Here is a 19,480-nt window from a genome sequence, read left to right on the forward strand (position 1 = left end):
TGTCTTAACTTACGTACCGTCCTGTCTTGACTTACGTACCGCCATGTCTTGTCTTACGTACCGTCATGTCTTGCCTTACTATTAAATTCTTTTTTAAAAAAAAATAATCTCTTTCTGTAGTGATAAAGTATGCTATATTTGCAGGTCTTCTTACAAATAATGTTTATTTAATGCATTTTCCGCTATAGGCAGTGTTGGTGTAAAGCTCACTGGAGCGTTATGTTCAATTTTTATTTTAATCACGCCAACTCTAAATAAATCGTATCTTATCTCAGAGAAAGAGACACACGCTAAAGCTTCTTTCTATTACCAAACTGGATTTTAATTAATATTTTAAGCGCACTCTTTACATCTCCTAGCAATATAAAACGATGACTTAACTACCAAAATCTAAAACTAGGATTATTTACAATCTGAAATGGGTGTATCTTTCGAAATATTTGTGCCATTCATTTTTATACTATTCGAACTTTGCTTTCATATGTACCATATAGCATCTATTGTGCTGCAGTGCTGTTAAACGCTGCTACATACGTACATAAGTCTCACGTAATTAGGTGGGGTGGTTTATGACGTGACTCGTTTCCCCTAAATTGTAAACATGCACTGCTGTTTAACGTCTTTTCTAGACGAGGGTCATCCATCATCTTCGTCCAAAATCGTCAAAAAAATAGCGAAGGTGTGCGTTCTGATGATTGTCTTCAGGTCCGCAACACTTTTATAGCTAGACCGGGTTTTAGGTAGGGAACAAATTGCCTTACAGTGAGCGACACGTTGACCGTGAGAGCACGTGCTCTTCAAATTTCGCTTTGCCATCCCTCAGAGGCGTAGCTATGATATTTTGCGCCCGGGGACGAACTATAAAATTGGCGCCCCAGCCCCCTCCCCGTTTAATCACATTTTTGAATATTACCCTTGTTTACTTATTATAATGTAACATTGTAAGCCTCATTTTGGCGCCCCTGTACCTTGGCGCCCGGGGACATATGTACCCCCCTGCCCCCCCCCCCCCCCCGCCCCAGCTACGCCTTTGCCATCCCTTGAGTTAGTTTGATGTTGACTGTACGGTTGCATGTTCCACAGTGACCTCGTAGGCGGTTTGCTAACATCTTGATAACTAAACATAATGTTACAAGCCAAGGATCTTTACTTGACCGAGCGGTGTCAAACCCTGGCGCGATTCCCGCTAGAAGTCATAAGTTTACCCCAAATTTCCAAAGACTTCCATACAACTTCAGTTGTAAATTAGAAATCCCGACGTGTCCGTTCTACACATAAATGTTACTCTAATCAATGCAAGACCACATGTCTCACAACCTGCCAAATATATATCAACCGCACATCTGCATGGTTTTTCTTTGTTAGGTTTCCGTACCGCCAGCAGTTCACGCCGTAGAAATTATACAACTAACCTTTAAAACAGGAACTATTTTAACTACGCAACCTTAGGCCAGATAAACTATAGTTTCCAGGCACATTTCGCCAGTACAACTGCATCACATTTGCCACCATGGCGACATAAACGGTATTTGCCGAGTCCCTTCTTATTGATTCCATTGTGTAATTTACAGGTTTCCTACCGTAAATACTGCCACTGCAGTCAAACCACCAATGTACACCACTAGATTTTAATATGAATATGGTACGTCAGGGTCACTCATTCGGTTTTGACCTGAATTCACTACTAGTGAACCATGACATCATGGAAACTAACAAACACTTTACTCCGTGACGCTTGCTCCTAGTAATTGGCTAATTATTTCGGGCAAAGGAATATTTCTATTGCACCGAATTCCAATAATCAGACAAGTAATTACAAAAATCTAAGAATTCTTTAAAACGGGGCGCTATAACCAAATGCGCATACTCCAAATTTATTACAATAACTTACAATGTAAAGGGAACTACCATACCTTATTAAAATGCTTATTCACCTGACCGACGTTTTAGCTTTTCGCTCTGATTCCTTCTTCAGTATATTTTCACTGCTGTTTATTGGCAGAGCAATACAATTATATGTTACCATTTTCTTAACTTTCGATATTTTTGCGAAAGAATATAGCTTGAAAGTGAAATACATGGAGTAGATAAGAACTAGTCGATCAATAGAGACAGACAGATGGATCGATAGATGGATAGATAGACAACCATTCCTTCTTGGCAAGTTGGTCTGATATATTCAAGTCTCCTAGTACAACTAACTGTAGGTCAGCTAGTAGATCATCAGAGTCACGACCCAAGGGTAGAGGGTTCTAGAGCTGCCCAGGCTAGTTGGGGTTTGCTTCCTGGGTATATAAATTGGAAACGCATTTAGTTCCCAAGTCTAAGACAAAATATGAAAGTGTGTTAGTGTGTATGTGAATATCACGTATGAGTATTCCTTGACATTACTTGTATGCATAGTGTGCACTCAAATGTACGGAAGACCTGAAGGGACCCATTTCACATTTTTATAACCTGATATCTTTGGTATTTAATCATGGATCTCAACTTACCAGTCTGAGATCTCGGTGTACTTGGTGATTTATTTTATTATAATACAATATGCTGAGGACCACGTAGCTGATGGGTCTTTATTTAATCAGAAGTTCTGTTTTCGTTAAATAAAGATGATGATGATGATGATGATGATGATGATAAATTCTTCTTCTTCTTTTTCTTCTTATTATTATTATTAGAACCCTTTACATTTGTCTTTTTGTAGGAGATGGGTATGACTTTAGGTTCAACACGGATGTTTACCACCCACCAAAAGGCGAATATTCGGCAGTAAGTTGCGTGCATTGTTTCTAATTTAACAACCTCTTTCCTAGACAATCTACATACCATTCACTGAACTCTCTGTACGCTGATGCTGATACGGTCAGTCAAAACTAAATAATACGGCCGGTACCGGTAGCTTAGAATAGCCATTGAACTCAGCACGGCTATGGTCACAAGAACACATGAAAAGTTTGAAAACTTTATATTTACCCAGAAACCATATATATTTTTTAAATTATAATCGACCACTCACCCAGCGTCTTTATTTAAGAAGCTACAAAAGCTATAGTCTGAACAATTAAAATCTAATTTATTTTAAATCTTAAAAAATATAAACGTGCAAAATGTAAAAAATGTACAGAAATAAGATAGATGGAAGGGCCTCAGCCAATTTATTGCTTTAACTAAGGCGAATCCACCCTACAATTTTACAACATTCTTCTAAGTTAAAAGAATGCACCCAAGAGTTTCTAAAAATACTAATGTGAACTACAATTTTTAACACTTATATAAATACGACGAAAGTGCCCTACAATTTTATAACATTTTCAAAATGACTTTTATTTTCCAAATAGATGTTTCTAGTTTTTCAGTAAGTTACAAAACATATTGTACAAATATTTTGCCTAGCAATTTCCGGCTTATTATTTTCACTGTTGATAAAATGTAGGTAGGATTAATACTTGTGAATATTACCTAAATTTTAGCAATATTCACCAGTATTAATCCTCCATAAATTTTAATCTTCCATACATTTTAGAAATAGTGAACAGAAAACGTACAGTACTAAAAATGTTTGTTCTCCGAGTGTATCAGAATGATTCCACAGTTCTAGATTTTCTTGAGAATAATTTTCATTCCATTTGATGGGAGAAAAAAATGAATCATCATATATCTGTTTAAAAAATGTCTGTCAGATTATATTCTCCAAGTAAAATATCTGAACTTTATTTTAATAATAATAATAATAATAATAATAATAATAATAATAATAATAATAATAATAAAAATAATAATAATAATAATAATAATAATAATAATAATAATAATAATAATAACAAATATAACACCTACAAAATCTCGCAACTGTAATTTTTCTACTTACCATTTTCCTAGCTATATTTAACTTGTCACCTGTGCCTTTTTCGCCAAGAAACTATTCAAAAAAAGATGTTCGCTAACCGTCTCTTCTTCATTTGTTTCAGAACATTTTCGTCGAGAGAGCCATCGATATTCTTAATGCCATAAATCCTAAGAACGAGTCTTTGTTTCTGTATCTACCCTTCCAGTCGGTGCATGCTCCTCTAGAGGTTTGTATTGTGACTTTTTTGGAGAAAAAAAAATGCTATCATATAGCTACTAATTTAAGTCATTAGTTACTCTCAGGTGATTAATGCAACAGACGGCGTACGAGTATCGAATTTCGCAGTTTTCCACAAGGCCCTAACGATTTCAGTGGCGAAGAGACGAAAAGCTCTAGAACTCTCGCATGTTTTTTCTTTACTGCTTTCTGAAGTTAGATATTAACATTTTGAATTACACGGTTTCGCTGCTGCAAACAAAACAAAAATAAAACGGAATGATTTAATTAGAAATCAACACGATGAAAAATAATGACTGAATAAAACAGTAGTTAGTGATCTCTGATCACTCCTTCTTATTCCTATTCAGTTACATGCTTAGTAGAATATTCAAAATTACTTATATTTTGTCTATTGTTATTTTGATTAGTTTTTAAAAAAAATTATTTTGACGAAACTTATCTGGCAGCAATTGGCTACTAATTAGCTCATCGGATGCGGTAGGTCGTGGGTTCGATCTCCGGCCGAGTCCTACCAAAGACTTATAAAAATGGTACTAACAGATGCCTCGCTTAGCGCTCAGCATTACGAGGTTAGAATTAGGACTGGTCGGCCTGGTGTCAGGATAATGTGACTGGGTGGGACATCATGCTACATGTCTGCGGCATGATGCCACAGTGCTAGACATCACTATAAACTGCCACACTGCAGACATCGTAGCGATAGGACTTAAAAATTGTAAAAGCTATGTTAAAAATCCTAATCACACACACACACACACACACACACACACACACACACACACACACACACACACACACACACACATTAGTTAGTCCTTAGTCAATATACTTAAACCCACACGTACAGTTAACTTCATCATGTCTTCAAAAATGAGTTTGTGTGGTGGTCAGATTTATAAAACAGCAATGTTATAAATAGTAACGTACTATATGAAGCAGTGAAAGCAATACAGAGAGCTCCAAGATATAGTGTATTGACGATACATTTCATTTCACCACTTTTAATGTAAATATCACGCTATTTAATAATTCCAATAATAGTAAAAATTAATAAATCGTACACATAGACTACTACAATTAACATGTAAAAAGTTTCCAGTATTGGAAATATTAGAGAATACGTCCTCGTCATGAAGAAAGAAAGGATTTAAATTACTGCTCTGAAAGATATTTACAGTATCGGGCAATACTAAGAGAAAAAAGAATTCATTTAAGCAGAAGAAATACTAGAAAAAATTGAATAAGGAGCGAGAAGAAACTAAAATGTAGGAGAGAGAAACATTTTCCCGTAAATGTATGAGAATGTTTCTTGGAAAGGAAGCAAGAAATACAAATTAGGTGAAAAACTGCTTGAAAAATATTTATAGGAGTCGATAATTAAGATTTGTTTATCTCAGGCAGAACCTGGCATTGCGCAAATTGTAGACAGGAGGATAACAGACTCTACACCAGTAAGGGTTCAGCTTAAATTTCATGTTAGTTTCAGGTAATTTACGTTATGCAAAGTAGTCAAGATAAAATTAAATACTGACTTTTTATTACTCAGTACAATTTGTCGAGATAATTGGCTGTTTGGTAGTTCAAAAGTGTATTAGCTGATCAGTTTGACAATGCAACCACTCAGTTTAGCTAATATATAACTGTTAACACTAAGTAGATGTGAACATCACATTGAGTGAAGAAAATAACAGTATATTTTAATGTTTAAAACAAAGTTGACAAAAATATTTTTCTTGTAATCGAAGCAATTATAAACACTCAATCTGAATATGAACATATGATTTTACTATATAAATGCCCAGTGTCGGACGAAGAATGTTTAATTTGAATTATCCCAATTAAAAGTTAGTCAGTCTTGCCTTCCAGAACGTTCTTCTCATTTCATGTATATCCACAACACATGTTAATAGGTCGGAACCATAATTTTACCTTTTCCTTACCAAAAGTCTTCTTAATCATACAAAAGCTTGACATTGCTTTGTAGTGCATTTAATCATAATAAGTCATGGTTCCAGCTGGACCCAAATTTAATGCGAAATTACCTCTCTAAGGCACAAAGGGCAAAAATAGGGAGAAGTTCAAAATATTTACTTTAAGCTATAAGTTCGGGATATTTTCATGACCAATTATTTCAATACTGATGAAATATGATTAAATGTTTATTATTCAAATATAAAAACATTTCTTATATTGCGTCGCCTTACGTTGTCCAATATAAAACGGCAACATTCAAAATAGGTTTCAATTCTAAAATCGACAACCACTTCCGTAGCCAAAGCCCTCTTTCCATAAGTCTATATGATGCACTATTGGAAGAAGTAAATAATGCTATTTGCAATGGACCTGGATACGCATACTGTATACGGCCCTATTGGGAAACACGAATAGCGTTATTAGTAATGTACTTGAATACATATACTGTATGAGAACTTTTTGGAAAAAGTGAATATTGTTCTATCAGTGGACCTGGATACATAGGATAAATGATAAGCTGCTTCAGACTGAGCAACGTAAATTATTTTTCTTTCACATGCATTGAAATTTCGGCGGGAGTTTCGCGGGTAGTAATGCAATTTATGGAATTTATGATCATCAAATTAACACCAAAATTTACTATAGAACATACAATTTATGTTCACCACATTAACACCAAAATTGACAATAGAACATACAATTTCTTTTTCTATCCTTCCACCTGCGTCTCTAAAGGAATAGTTGGCACAAAAGGGACTTTTTACTTTGATGCATTTTATGGAAACAAGATGAGGTGGGGTTAATGCCGTAAAATCAATGCAAGACAAATGTTTTGGGCATGTTTTAGTGAAATGATAGACTCTAAGGTAAATATTTCGCCAGAATCACCGTCTGGCGGGAACCTTGTAAGTATTTAAATTCTCTGTAATATGTGCCGTGTCAAAACTGACAAGAGATCAAACGATTCCCCATTTTCATAGCGACTAATATGTATTTCTTCCTTAATAAGAATATTTGTTTTGACTAACTGTTTGGACAGTTGACTCTGGTAAAGATTGATACACACATATTATACTTTGAATTACATAAATTCAACAAATGATCCGAGCCTCGTCTGCAAAGGTATACTTGGAGTCACGTGGTCTAGCGTGAAACGCTAAAGGACTTTTTCGACTAATGAACCAAGTAAACATTTATTACGACATTCTACTTTGTGCCTTCTTTTATTTATTGAAACTGGAATTTAATTTTAAATTGTCGTGATTTAAAGGAGACGAATCTTTGCTGCATATTTACTTAACAGACACAAGCTAATAAAACTAACTTCAAAGTGAAACGATTTAATAATGCTGTTTGATAACAGGCGAACTTTATTCCTATAAAAGCAGTAAGTAACAAAAATATTATAATGCATTATAAATTAATAACATCTTAGATGAATAAAAAGATGAATTTGTTTCATATTAAGGACATGCTATTAAAAAGAAAATACCAAGAACAATACAAAAATGAAGCTTCTACTACGCTACTCTTTGCTATGCTAATTCTATAAAACAATTTATCTAAATACATTTTTTTCATAATATCATTTCCATTAAATAAGTCATAAAGGATCACCTGTAAATAAATCACATCAGGCAAGAGTGATCAAGGTTACAAGGATAGAAACCAAAGCCAATGTATCAAAAGTTCCAAAACTCTAGGGATGGAGGCCCAAATTCTTATTCTTGGAATCAGTCATGTTATGTTGAACTACCATCGAAATATAGCAGAAACAAATAGCCACATTGGGTAAAATATGCACAATGAAACTAGTAGACAGGAACAAAATTGAAAATGAATTTGATGTATATTTCAATTTTTATGATATGCTTGAGGACAAATAGGACAAACCTGTTAAAGTAATAAAATAAAAAAAAAAAGAATCAACACATTGGTATGTTGATAACTTTCAACTGTGCCGCACTCTGATAGAAAATATCACTGTGTAAGCATGAAACCTTTATCCATGCTTGTAGCGAGCCAAATATATAAACACAAAAGACAGGAGTACAACCTAGGCAACAGTGCTGAGATCATGCCAGAAGAAGGCTATGTTGGTACCTTCAAAAAATGAGCATCATCAGCTCAACGTTCCATAAGTGTTTGTTGTCTATATGTTGTCTATCGTGACTTTGCGTTTGCACTTGTTAAAATAGAAGAAGAAACACATGGATCATCTGCAAGTTAGACAGAATAAAACTATAAAACACATCTCGTCGTGTTTTTTTGCATGTACACGAAGGCTATTCACAAGGAATATATACCAACCACTTATTGATTGGGATGCTGATTGTGTTCGGGTATTTTACAAACAATAAAGTAAGATCACAAAACTTCCTTATGAAGACATCGGATCAGAGAATGCAATACCTGCATATTATAAAGATCTTTGCGATTTAAATAAAGATTGTCACATTTGTGAGAATTTTGTAGAAACAAAGTTAGCGATCATGACAATTTAAAATGAATACATAAAGGGCTTGCTCGTAACGAGTGCAATTCAAATTTCATATATCCTAAATTCATTACTTCTTAAATCTTATGGGGCTTTTCATGATAGTTGGTTAGTGAACTTATTACGAATGCTTCAACTGGTTAGAGCGTCTGCCGCCGATGCGGGTGGTCGCGGGTTCGAATCCCGGCCGAGTCATACCAAAGACATAAAAATGATGCGAACAGCTGCCTCGCTAGGCGCTCAGCGTGAGAAGGTTAGTGTTAAGACTGGTCGGCCTTGTGTCAGGATAATGTGACTGGGTGGGACATTATGATACGTGTCTGTTAAAGCTGTGTGAAAATAATCCAAATTCAAATCACACAAATGATTTTAAAATGATATAAAGAAAGCATTACTAGCACACGTGAAAAATACGTCTCCTTTAGTAATGACTCCATAGTTGATTGGAAAGACAGAAGACGATAAGATAATTCCCGTGAAAATAGCTAATAGATTTTTTTATAGAGAAAGCAGCTATGAAAGAACTGATATGATAACATGTTCGTCGAAAAACAAGATACGCTGAAAATATGAACAGTATATTTATGCCGAAAGACTCCTGCCCATACGAATAGTTTAACTGATTTGACAAATTCAATGAAGCAACATTGCTTTCTATTAAAATGTTCTAAATATTTCAGCTGGTAGAAGATGGTACGTTCAGGGTGGAATGCCATATTCATCCTTCAAACACCATGAAAAGAATAACGCATTATTTCCATGTGATACCTTTGAAGAATTTAGAAATGTATACATTAAAAATTACCAGCTAGACCCAATGCATTACTACAGTGTTAGTTCATGTTACAACCTTAAAAAATATCTGGTGTAAAGCTAGACGGTAAACTGACAACGAAACTTTTTAATGGTCGATAGCTGCATTAGCGTGGGCATTAGCATGTTCCCTACTAGATAGACGTAAGCCAACGATCAATTTATACGCAGACGAATACGGAATATAGAACGAGCTAGAGAGTTTCATGAAGCAAAACCAAAATCTTTAATCTTGGACCTTGATTTACCTAATTTGCATTGATGGGCAAAGGACAAACTTTTACCACTAAAATACTTCAGATGAGAAAATGAAAATAATTTAAACTGGTAGAGAAAAACAACTTTGTGAACATCCCAGGAAACACTGAAACTGGATACGTTTTTGGGAGTCTCGTTAGTAACACGGTCGCCATATTTGCATATGCGGGTCTGTGTTGTCAAGCACCAGATGTGATCGTTAAGTGTCTTTGATAATCTCAATAATTCCTTATTACGTCACTTTGAACAAATTTATACAAGAGTTCCTCCTTTTTATTTGTTCAAATATTAAAACTAGACATTGCAAATATAGGATGCAGAATACACAGTTTTGACTGCAGTGGAATGTTCTGGAAACCAGAAAAGGATTTGTTGTTGTTGTTGTTGTGGGGTTTAACGCCATTTTTCAGCACACGATAGGCTATACATGGCGGCCAGTATTAGTGGTGGAGGAAGAACTCGGGAAAACCCCAGAAGAACCACCGACCCACGAGAAGCTACTGGCAAGCTTTCTCACATACCCACATTGGCTGAATCGGAGACTCGAACCGCCGCAGACAGAGGTGAGATGGCAGTGATCCGTAACGGAAAGCGCTTTAGACCACTCGGCCACTCGGGGCCCCCCAGAAAAGGATAGTGAACAATCTGTGTGCTTGTTTAAATCGAAAGGTTCCGTTTGATTTGAAACACACAGGTTTAATACATTTTTAAAGTTTTTGAACATTTTTTCATTGCAAATTAAACCACGTCAATTATTTTCGCCGGACTGACCAATCAAACCAGTTACTGATATAAATATTACGAGATATCATTTTCAAACTGACGAGGAAAAGTCTCCATTTTGAACGGTATTTCACCTTGCCTTCTCCATTGATATCAGTATTTATTCTTCCATTCCCAGGTACCAGAGAAGTTTGAAAAGATCTATTCCCACATCCACAATAAGGACAGAAGAATTTACTGTGGTGAGTTTCAAGCAGGAATGCAAACTGAAGTTTTAATGTCATCTTTCCAAAATTTTACGATGATTTCAAGTTCGTACATATAATGCATGGTAATTTTACTACTTCACAGGAGGATAAATAGCAGCCTGATACATGGCGACAAAATTGTTGAATTATAAACACGAAGCCGACAAAATAGTCAATACGTTTGGAAACGTTAGCACTGGTGTCAGCTGTAATCTTTTCCTTTTCTTTTTAGAGCAATGAGTCAAAAGGACTCTTGAAATGTTCTCGTGGACATTTGAAGGAAGCCTTTGTGGGTAGATAAGGAGACTGTGCTGATTGTTGTCCAACAGCAGATGATTTTAAGCCAGCTTTTGGTGGTAAATGGTTTCAAGTGTACTACCGATTTGGACTAACCAGAACGTTTATTTCTGAATCATTTCCTTCTGTAGCATAGACAGTATGCTCCTAAGGCGTTTTGTGTTGTGTACGCTATAGTACCAAAAAGTAGAGTAGCCCTCATTTGTGTAATGTTCTTGTTTATTCCATTCGGAATCGCAGCATGAAACAGTTATTATGCTCCATTATAAAGGTCTTTTAGCAGTAATAACTAATATATATATATATATATATATATATATATATATATATATATATATATATATATATATATATATATATATATATATATATATATATATATATATATTGTGCTCTGCGCAATATAAATCGATATGTTCAGCGATTTAGCGAAGATCGAACAGACATTATTAGCAAATTAGATGGTGGACAGTGTTAATTAATTTCCGTTATTTTCTAATATATTCACTCTCTGTTTCTATTCAACCTGTAAGACTATTGCCGAGGTACTGAAGTCCTCAACCCACTTTTCGGATAGTTTTAGGTACAAGTTGGATTTTTGATCGACCAATCGATTTATTACCAGGGCAGATACCAAGGCCGGATTAAACCCTGTGGAGGCCCTTAGACCCTTAGGCAGTCGAAATCTTGTTGCCCCCCCCCCCCATCGCATTGTATTTCCTAATACGTTTTATCAATATTATTTTGATCCGTTTTCGCGGGGTCCTTAGGCCGGTGCCAACTCTGCCTATTTGGTAATCCGGCACTGGCAGATACTAAGCCACTGAGATAGCTCAGCCTACACATTTTCAAATCAGTTGATACAGTGTCCAAGATTTTCTTATTCCATGATCACCACGGTAATCACTATGAGATAAAAGTGTCAAAAGAATTCGTAAGTAAATAAAAATGTTAAAGTTACGACTTTTAAAAATAGATATGTCATATAGTTACAACCGTTGATATGTCTGAACTTTAGACCCTAATATTTCGACAAACATTCAGTTTATTTCATTACGTGATAACTCTCACCTAGCATGGGATGTTTAACTGACAGTCTGGAGGAATCAGTGACTTGTCAGTTGACAATGTAACGATTGTTTGATAGCATTACTTTTCAAAAGTGTTCTCCTACAGGGTTCGATGAACAGATATGATTAGGTAACCACACTCAAATGTGTTCTTGTCAGTTTTGGTGCGAAAGTGGAATCCGGTGATCAAGGTTTCGAATGGCAAGACAATCGATGAAATGTCATCTTTTACTGTTCGCGCGAAATTGATGATGATAAAAAGCTGGCATATTTTACTTTAAAATCATCACCCATTTCTCTGCTTTGTCTTGATACCTTTAAAACGTTTGTTTTCCAGGTAAGGTGTCTGCATTAGACGAAGCTGTAGGAAATATTACTTCCGTGCTGAGGGAAAGAGGATTTATGGACAATTTACTCCTTGTTTTCACAACTGATGTAAGAAATTTCTTCTTATCGAACGTAAGATATATCTTTTCGAACAGCCTGTTCTACACTTATAAATATACACAACAACAATAATAATAAAAATAACTGCTGAGGTATAATGTCAAATTCGGGAGCAGATTTTTTCATCCATCCCTCATTTTCTCCATCCATCAATAAATTAATAAGGAATCAGCACACATAAAAAAGCAAACTGTAATAAAATAAAACAGACATTACTTGAAACAATCTAATATTTTTGTCAGGAGTACGAAGTACCTATTTACCTGTCAGTAGTACGAAGTACCTAGATGACCCGACAAAAGCGCGCAAGACAAATGCGCGCCGACATAAGCGCGAAGTCAAAAGCGCGCAGGAGATAAGCGTGCAGACATAAATGCGTCTAAGAACGTATGGACAAATGTTCTTACAATATAATGCATTAAATAAATAAAACATAAATTTGCTAAAAAAAAGTGTTGGTTTATTTACTTAGAATGTATATTACTTCATACACGGCGGGCGCGCTATACACACTTGTTGTAAAATGTTAACAAACCTATTACTGACTTAATAAAATATTGAAAAAAGGAGAATATTGTGCAAAACTAGCCTGATTTATATATAAATAATAAGTAGAAATCTTAGATGTTAATTGTATGAGCTATTCCTTGCGAGTAATCTTCTGACGGTACTGTTCCATATGTTGGAACCAAAGCCTGGAGACGACAATTAAGACGAACGTACTTTGATTTAGATGCCTCTGATTGTCTGATGCCCGAACGAAATCTCTCGAACTTCAATTCGTAGTGATCTTGTTCTTTACTAAAGTGTTCGATTAGCTTGAATACTGATTAATGATGACAATCTGCCGTCTGTTGAAATGAATGATGCCAGGCTTCAACTGCGTTGTTGGTGCGTGGAAGGTTGCCGATTATTCGATCTCGAATGTTCCAGAGTTGTAAGGCAAATCTTGGATTTGCACGTCAACCTCTTCTTTGTCTACCTAGAATTAATGCACTATGAGAAAAAGTTAGTTTTGTGTGTGTGTGTGTGTGTGTGTGTGTGTGTGTGTGTGTGTGTGATTTGGAGTTTTAACGTAGCTTTAACAATTTTTCAGTCATATCGCTACCATGTCTGCAGTGTGGCAGTTTATAGTGATGTCTAGCACTGGGGCATCATGCCGCAGACATGTAGCATGATGTTCCACCCAGTCACATTATCCTGACACCAGACCGACCAGTCCTAACACTAACCTCTTAATGCTGAGCGCCAAGCTTGGAAGCTGTTAGTACCATTTTTGTAAGTCTTTGGTATGACTTGGCCGAGGATCGAACCCACGACCTCCCGCATCCGAGGAGGACGCTCTAACCACTAGGCCACCCGAGCGGTGTAGTTAAATTGTAAAGAAGACCATACAGTTTACTTGTGCGTATTGTCTTCTCAGTTAAGATTTTTGTATTGTCTTCTCAGTGAACTTTTTATATTGTCTTCTTAACCTTATCTTTGTACACATGCGCTTTTGTCTTGTGCATATTTGTAGGGTTGTTTATCATTGCGCGCAGGTGTCAGCGCGCTTTTGTCTCGCGCGCTTTTGTTACTGCGCCAAGTACCTATTTATCATTTTAATTATTACTGCGATATAATAATTGTATAATTAAATATTTTCCGCTGATTACAGTGGAAGGGCCACTGGATTGTAATTTCTATTTGCCTGATTACAGAATGGAGGGCCAGTCATAAAGGGAGCAAATAATCTTCCCTTAAGAGGGGCCAAGACGACCCTTTGGGAAGGGGGCACAAAGGGTTCTGCCTTTGTCTACAGTGACACTCTGCTGAAGAAGACAAAATATCTGAACACAGAGTAAGCAGGTTGTAAAAGAACGATAAAAAACGTATACTGAAAACTTTAAGTACAACTCTGTTGTTGCTGCTGCTTATAGTATAACAACAACAACCACAACGATGACGACTAGTACAACTACTATTGCAACTACTACCATTACAACTATTATTATTATTGTTGTTGTTATTATTATTATTATTATTATTATTATTATTATTATTATTATTATTTATACATTTGTATCCATTCACCATCAAGTCCAATGCAACATAGGAAACGACATTTATGAAGAAAGACATCATTGCATAAATCTATTGGTAGCAAAACCTAGGATAAAAACAAAAGGTTATTAGTTACATGGTTGCTATCCCGAAAACAATCTACAGAGCAAAACAAATATAAAAAGAGTGCTTCAAACAATAATATTATGTTAATTTTTCAACGTGAGTGTAAACATTTTCGAATTCAAGATTCAATTAAAAAATCAATTGAATTCTTTATTGAAAATTTTCTTGCAGAATGATGCATGCAGTTGACTGGTTCCCTACCCTGCTGCACGTGGCGGGCGCGACAGCAGGTGAATTTAATCAGGATGTCCATTTTTTAGTCTGTTTAATTTGTAATCCTATTTTGCAGTACTGTAGTCTCTGCAGCATGATAGGAACTATTGGAAATGATTGATATGTGAACGTTTGATGCGATTGCTGTCATAACCTGTGCAAATAATAGTCGTGTTTAAATCATAAACTATTTGGAAAACGATATTTAAGAATGAAAAATATAAAATTTTCATTATTTCTGATTGTGATTCAATTCCAGCATGAAATCTATCCGTAACTAAAAATAATTTGAATCACAAAAGTAAACAAAAATATACATGTGCATTGTTAAAATAGGCTAATTCATAAGTCAGATTTTGATCGATAACGTTTTTGTTTTTTATTTATCTATGATCAACGTTATCAATCCTTAATCCATTGAATCCTCAATCCATTAAATGTCTAACATTTGTGACCGCAATTACTTAACATCACCTTTACTGCTGCAAGTAAGAAAGCAATATAGGAAGACACTTGACATGCCTTTGTGTCAGATTTAGGCAGCAGTTTGGAAAAATATTGCATATACTCTCTTATAAGTCTGGTTCAACTGCAACCAACATAAACCTTGATCATCCGCCGCATAATACACCGGCAGATCTGTGTCTATGCAGTTTGTTAGGACTAAATAAAAGAACAAACGACATAAACCCTAATCTGCCGGCGCATTATGCGACGTTTTATCTGGGTCTATTTTGCTTGCATATTTTTCTGACTTACACGGGAGTATATATGATGCATTTTAAACCTTGTGAAATACAAGTTTGTAGAATAAAGCATCTTTTCATTGTCATGAAATTCAAGATGCCAGTATAGACGGTTTGGATATGTGGTCAACCATAAGTGAGAATACACCATCTCCAAGGAAAGAGTTTGTTTACAACATTGACGAAATCCTGAAAAATGCCGCTATCAGGTAAGAAAGTCATAATTTGCATCTCCCTCTATATAATGTAGTCCGTCATTCTCGACATTTCAGAAAGTATGTATTCTTATCTAACCAATCAAAACTAAACTCTTGCATCATATCTAAAAATACATTGATAAAAATGAAGAAAGAAAATCCTCATTTGTTTTGCTATTAAATATGCACACGCTATGGTTTTTATCACCTATCAATACTATTCATTACTAAACTAAGGTGTTTCAAACAAAATTTCTAATAAAAATTAAATCTGTCGCATTCTCAAAGAATAAACAACCACCTATTTGTATCTAAGAATCAGTCTAAAATTCGTCCATGAATCATGTAAGAATACTAAATAGTCCAAAGATGCAGATGCATCACGTACGACTACGAGGTAATCCAAATATGCCTATGCATCACGTACCACGACGAGGGAGGCCAAGAAACCGGGGAGTTTCTCTTTAGTCTAAATAACTATTTTCCTACGCAACTAACTAAACTGAGGATATGTCTGTAAATAGTTTATACAGAAACTCCTTATCTACAGAGTCGGCAACTATAAGCTTATTGAGGGTAGTGCTGGACATTTTAACGGCTGGTATCCTTTGCCTAAAGAAAACGACCCTCAGTCAAAAGCACCAGACAACAGTGAGGAATATTCGGATGAAGCAATCATCTCAGCTGAGCCGCAGTACCAACTGTTTGATATCGCAAGTGAGTAAATGACAGTTTTTTTTGGGGTTTGGACTTATCACAATAAGTCATAATTATTATCATTGTATACGTTTAACTAGTGATGACAGATTTACAACAAAAAAAAAAATGTCAGTCAGTAACTTAAGAGATAAGGCGCTCAGTTAAAGTGCCTATTAACCAGAAAATGGTTGTTTGTTTTTGTTGTTGTTGATGTTGTTTTTAATATTTTAATATAACACTGATCTTTGACATTAGTAAATCTCCAGTGTAAATTTCTTGACGCACAATTTATCTTCTGATGGTTGAGAAAAGGTCGACCACGAATATATATCCGCAACAAGTCATAGTCATGCAAAGTTTTGCACACACAACGGTTTTTCGTTTTTATTTGTTTGTCTTGTCTGTTTTGTATCTGCCTTTGAAAAAGACTCATTAAGAGTCGAAAGCGCTCAGCTAATTGTATACTAGTTTTGCTGTGTTCATAGTCAGTTTATTGCATTTATCTTAATCAATCCCTGACAAACGTGATCCCTTGCAGGATCCAGTGGACTTGAAATAACTGTTATTCGCCATATGGTTTGTATTATATATATATATATATATATATATATATATATATATATATATATATATATATATATATATATATATATATATATATAAATTTTGATGTATTTTTCTGAGTAGATGATCCAACAGAGCATTTTGACATCTCCAAGAAATATCCGGAAGTTTTGAACCATATGAAAGAGCTTCTGTCTGAGTACAAGAAGTCCCTGGTTCCTGCCAATTACCCGCCACCGGCTCCTAAATCGAATCCAAAATATTACAACGGAACTTGGAGTCCGGGATGGTGTTAAAACTTTCATTGAATCATATTCTGTGATGAAATCGATTATATAAATTAGTGTGTTTTCAAAGTGTGTTTTTTTCTCATTAAATTGTTTGGTTGTTTCCTAAATAATTATAGAAATCAGTTTACAGTCGCATTCAAAACAAGAGGCATTGATGAAAATTCAATATTGTTAAAATAATTCCCCTCCACAGATTTGTGGATATTTAAAACTCCATCAAATAAAAAACAATAATCATTTTAAAATGAAATGTATAATATGTCTTTGCTAGTAAGGTTGGAGAGAATAGAAGTGTGATTAAACCTAGCTGTGTAACACAATACACATCCCCCTGTTTTGATTTAAAAAAAATCAAAGAAATATGTCCAGCAATGCTTTGTGAAAGGCTTTGATTTACAGACTGCATTTAATGGTGATAAATTGAAATAAGCCATGATAGCAAGCTGACAGAAAACAGTGCAGTATGCGAAAGAAACAACAACACATTTGATGTTGGAAACTACACAGTAAAATTTATAGAAGAACTTGAAGAAAATAATTTACGAAAAACAAAGCTCTTTTTGAGACAGCATATCGTGATCAGAATTTGAAGTTGCTTGATCCGATTCAGTTAAAAGAATGTAAAAATTTGAAACAAATCTAAAATAGTTCGTTCGTTTGAAAGAGTCGAGGAAACGTTGGAAATGGCTGAAAAAAGTATGCTAAGGCCTAAACATGCAAGCCATGAAGTATACAATTATTAACTGATTGTTTTTATACAGTTGTAAATGATCAACAAAGTATCATATTTAAGAAATGAATGCTACGGTTCTGACTATCCAGTTGCTTCCTCAAGTATAAATCAGATGTGCGAACAATTAAACGTGATCAAAAATAAGTACGCTGAATTAAAAGAAAGGTAAACTGAACAGACTACCTACATATTTCGCAAACAGGTAAGAAAACATCACCTTTCAAAATGGTCTACGTTAATCAGATGGGTGAGTGGCTGGCAGATATATTTGCAAGCATAACGACACAAATGGACACAAATACATTTTGAAGGTGATACTTATCTTCTCAAAATACACATAGACAACAGTGAACATGAAAAAGGGAGATGATATACACAGTAATATCAGATAAATCTTTACAGACGAAAGCATAAAACTTATATAGCTTGATGAGGAAAATTAATTTAACATTAAATAGATTAGATGTTTTTGGAGACCTACGATCACCCGCGATTATAAGCTGTAACAAAACATTGAAAACAGGAAAGTGCAAATATTTTACCTAAAATGAAACGAGAATGCCGTGATGTTCTACCTAAATCACTTGAGAGAGACGATAAAACTTACCGCAGAGAAGTAGACACGGTTCTAGCTGTAGCAAGCAGGAAAGAAAATAGATAGAATGTATGGGTCGATCCTTGATATATTAGGATATCTGAAACCATTATATTTCGAACGCTACTTTTAAAAAAGCTAAACAGCCGGAATTTTGAAATGCTAAACAATCTGTGTAAAGCGCCTTCTTTCCTATCTCCACTAGGAACACATCGAATACCAAACAAAAACTAATTTTAGTTTATTCAGTAATTTAAATACTGGTAGACTTGAAGGGAGACTATATAAAGGGCATATTTTATGAACAAGATATTGAAGACCAAGATAATAAACGGTAAAAATTATGTTGTTGTTTCGGATTTAAGGCCATTTCTCAGCGGATTAAAGGCTATACATAGCGGACAGTATGGCTGTTGCAAGCTATCTCACATACCCACATTGGCCGAGTCACACCAACAAATAGGACAGAGGTGATAGTATATTCTTGAGAAATAAAAGGGATGTGATGAATCGTTCAACAGATAGTAAGGAACCAGATTAGCTTTTTATTTGAATAATTAAATGATGTACTAAAAGCACATCTCTCCATCAGAAGCGTTCAATGGCCAATGCATAAAATAACATTAACCAGGAACATGAAGAAAAAAGTGTTTGAAGATGATGAGTTTCTAGCCAGTAATAGGTGTGAACGAAACGATGTAATGGAAATTAAAGGATTTAAAACATGTCTAATATGCAAATTCTAGAAGAAAGAATGAAGGCACATCCAAAAGAATAAAAAAAATAAACAACGAAATAGTTCACTTAATTAAAAGAAGACAGTCTACATGACGTACAGGCATGGTTTGAAATGAGAACAC

At 35.1% G+C, this 19,480-nt stretch overlaps 1 protein-coding gene across 1 annotated transcript in view; it reads left to right on the forward strand.

Moving 5' to 3' along the window:
• LOC149785605 (arylsulfatase B-like) overlaps window positions 1-17,358 on the forward strand; it is a 33,082-nt gene extending 15,724 nt beyond the window's left edge. The window contains exons 6-14 of the mRNA XM_089931214.1: window positions 2,705-2,769; window positions 3,969-4,073; window positions 10,531-10,594; window positions 12,305-12,402; window positions 14,115-14,254; window positions 14,755-14,813; window positions 15,640-15,751; window positions 16,290-16,456; window positions 17,126-17,358. Coding sequence (XP_089787340.1) covers window positions 2,705-2,769; window positions 3,969-4,073; window positions 10,531-10,594; window positions 12,305-12,402; window positions 14,115-14,254; window positions 14,755-14,813; window positions 15,640-15,751; window positions 16,290-16,456; window positions 17,126-17,298 — 983 coding nt within the window. The 3' untranslated portion in view covers window positions 17,299-17,358. The remainder of the gene's footprint in view (window positions 1-2,704; window positions 2,770-3,968; window positions 4,074-10,530; window positions 10,595-12,304; window positions 12,403-14,114; window positions 14,255-14,754; window positions 14,814-15,639; window positions 15,752-16,289; window positions 16,457-17,125) is intronic.
• The last annotated feature ends 2,122 nt before the right edge of the window (window positions 17,359-19,480 follow it).

The sequence above is a fragment of the Sinohyriopsis cumingii genome, chromosome 13, assembly GCF_028554795.1.
Source record: "Sinohyriopsis cumingii isolate HCF-2022 chromosome 13, ASM2855479v2, whole genome shotgun sequence".
NCBI classification, from domain to species: domain Eukaryota; kingdom Metazoa; phylum Mollusca; class Bivalvia; order Unionida; family Unionidae; genus Sinohyriopsis; species Sinohyriopsis cumingii.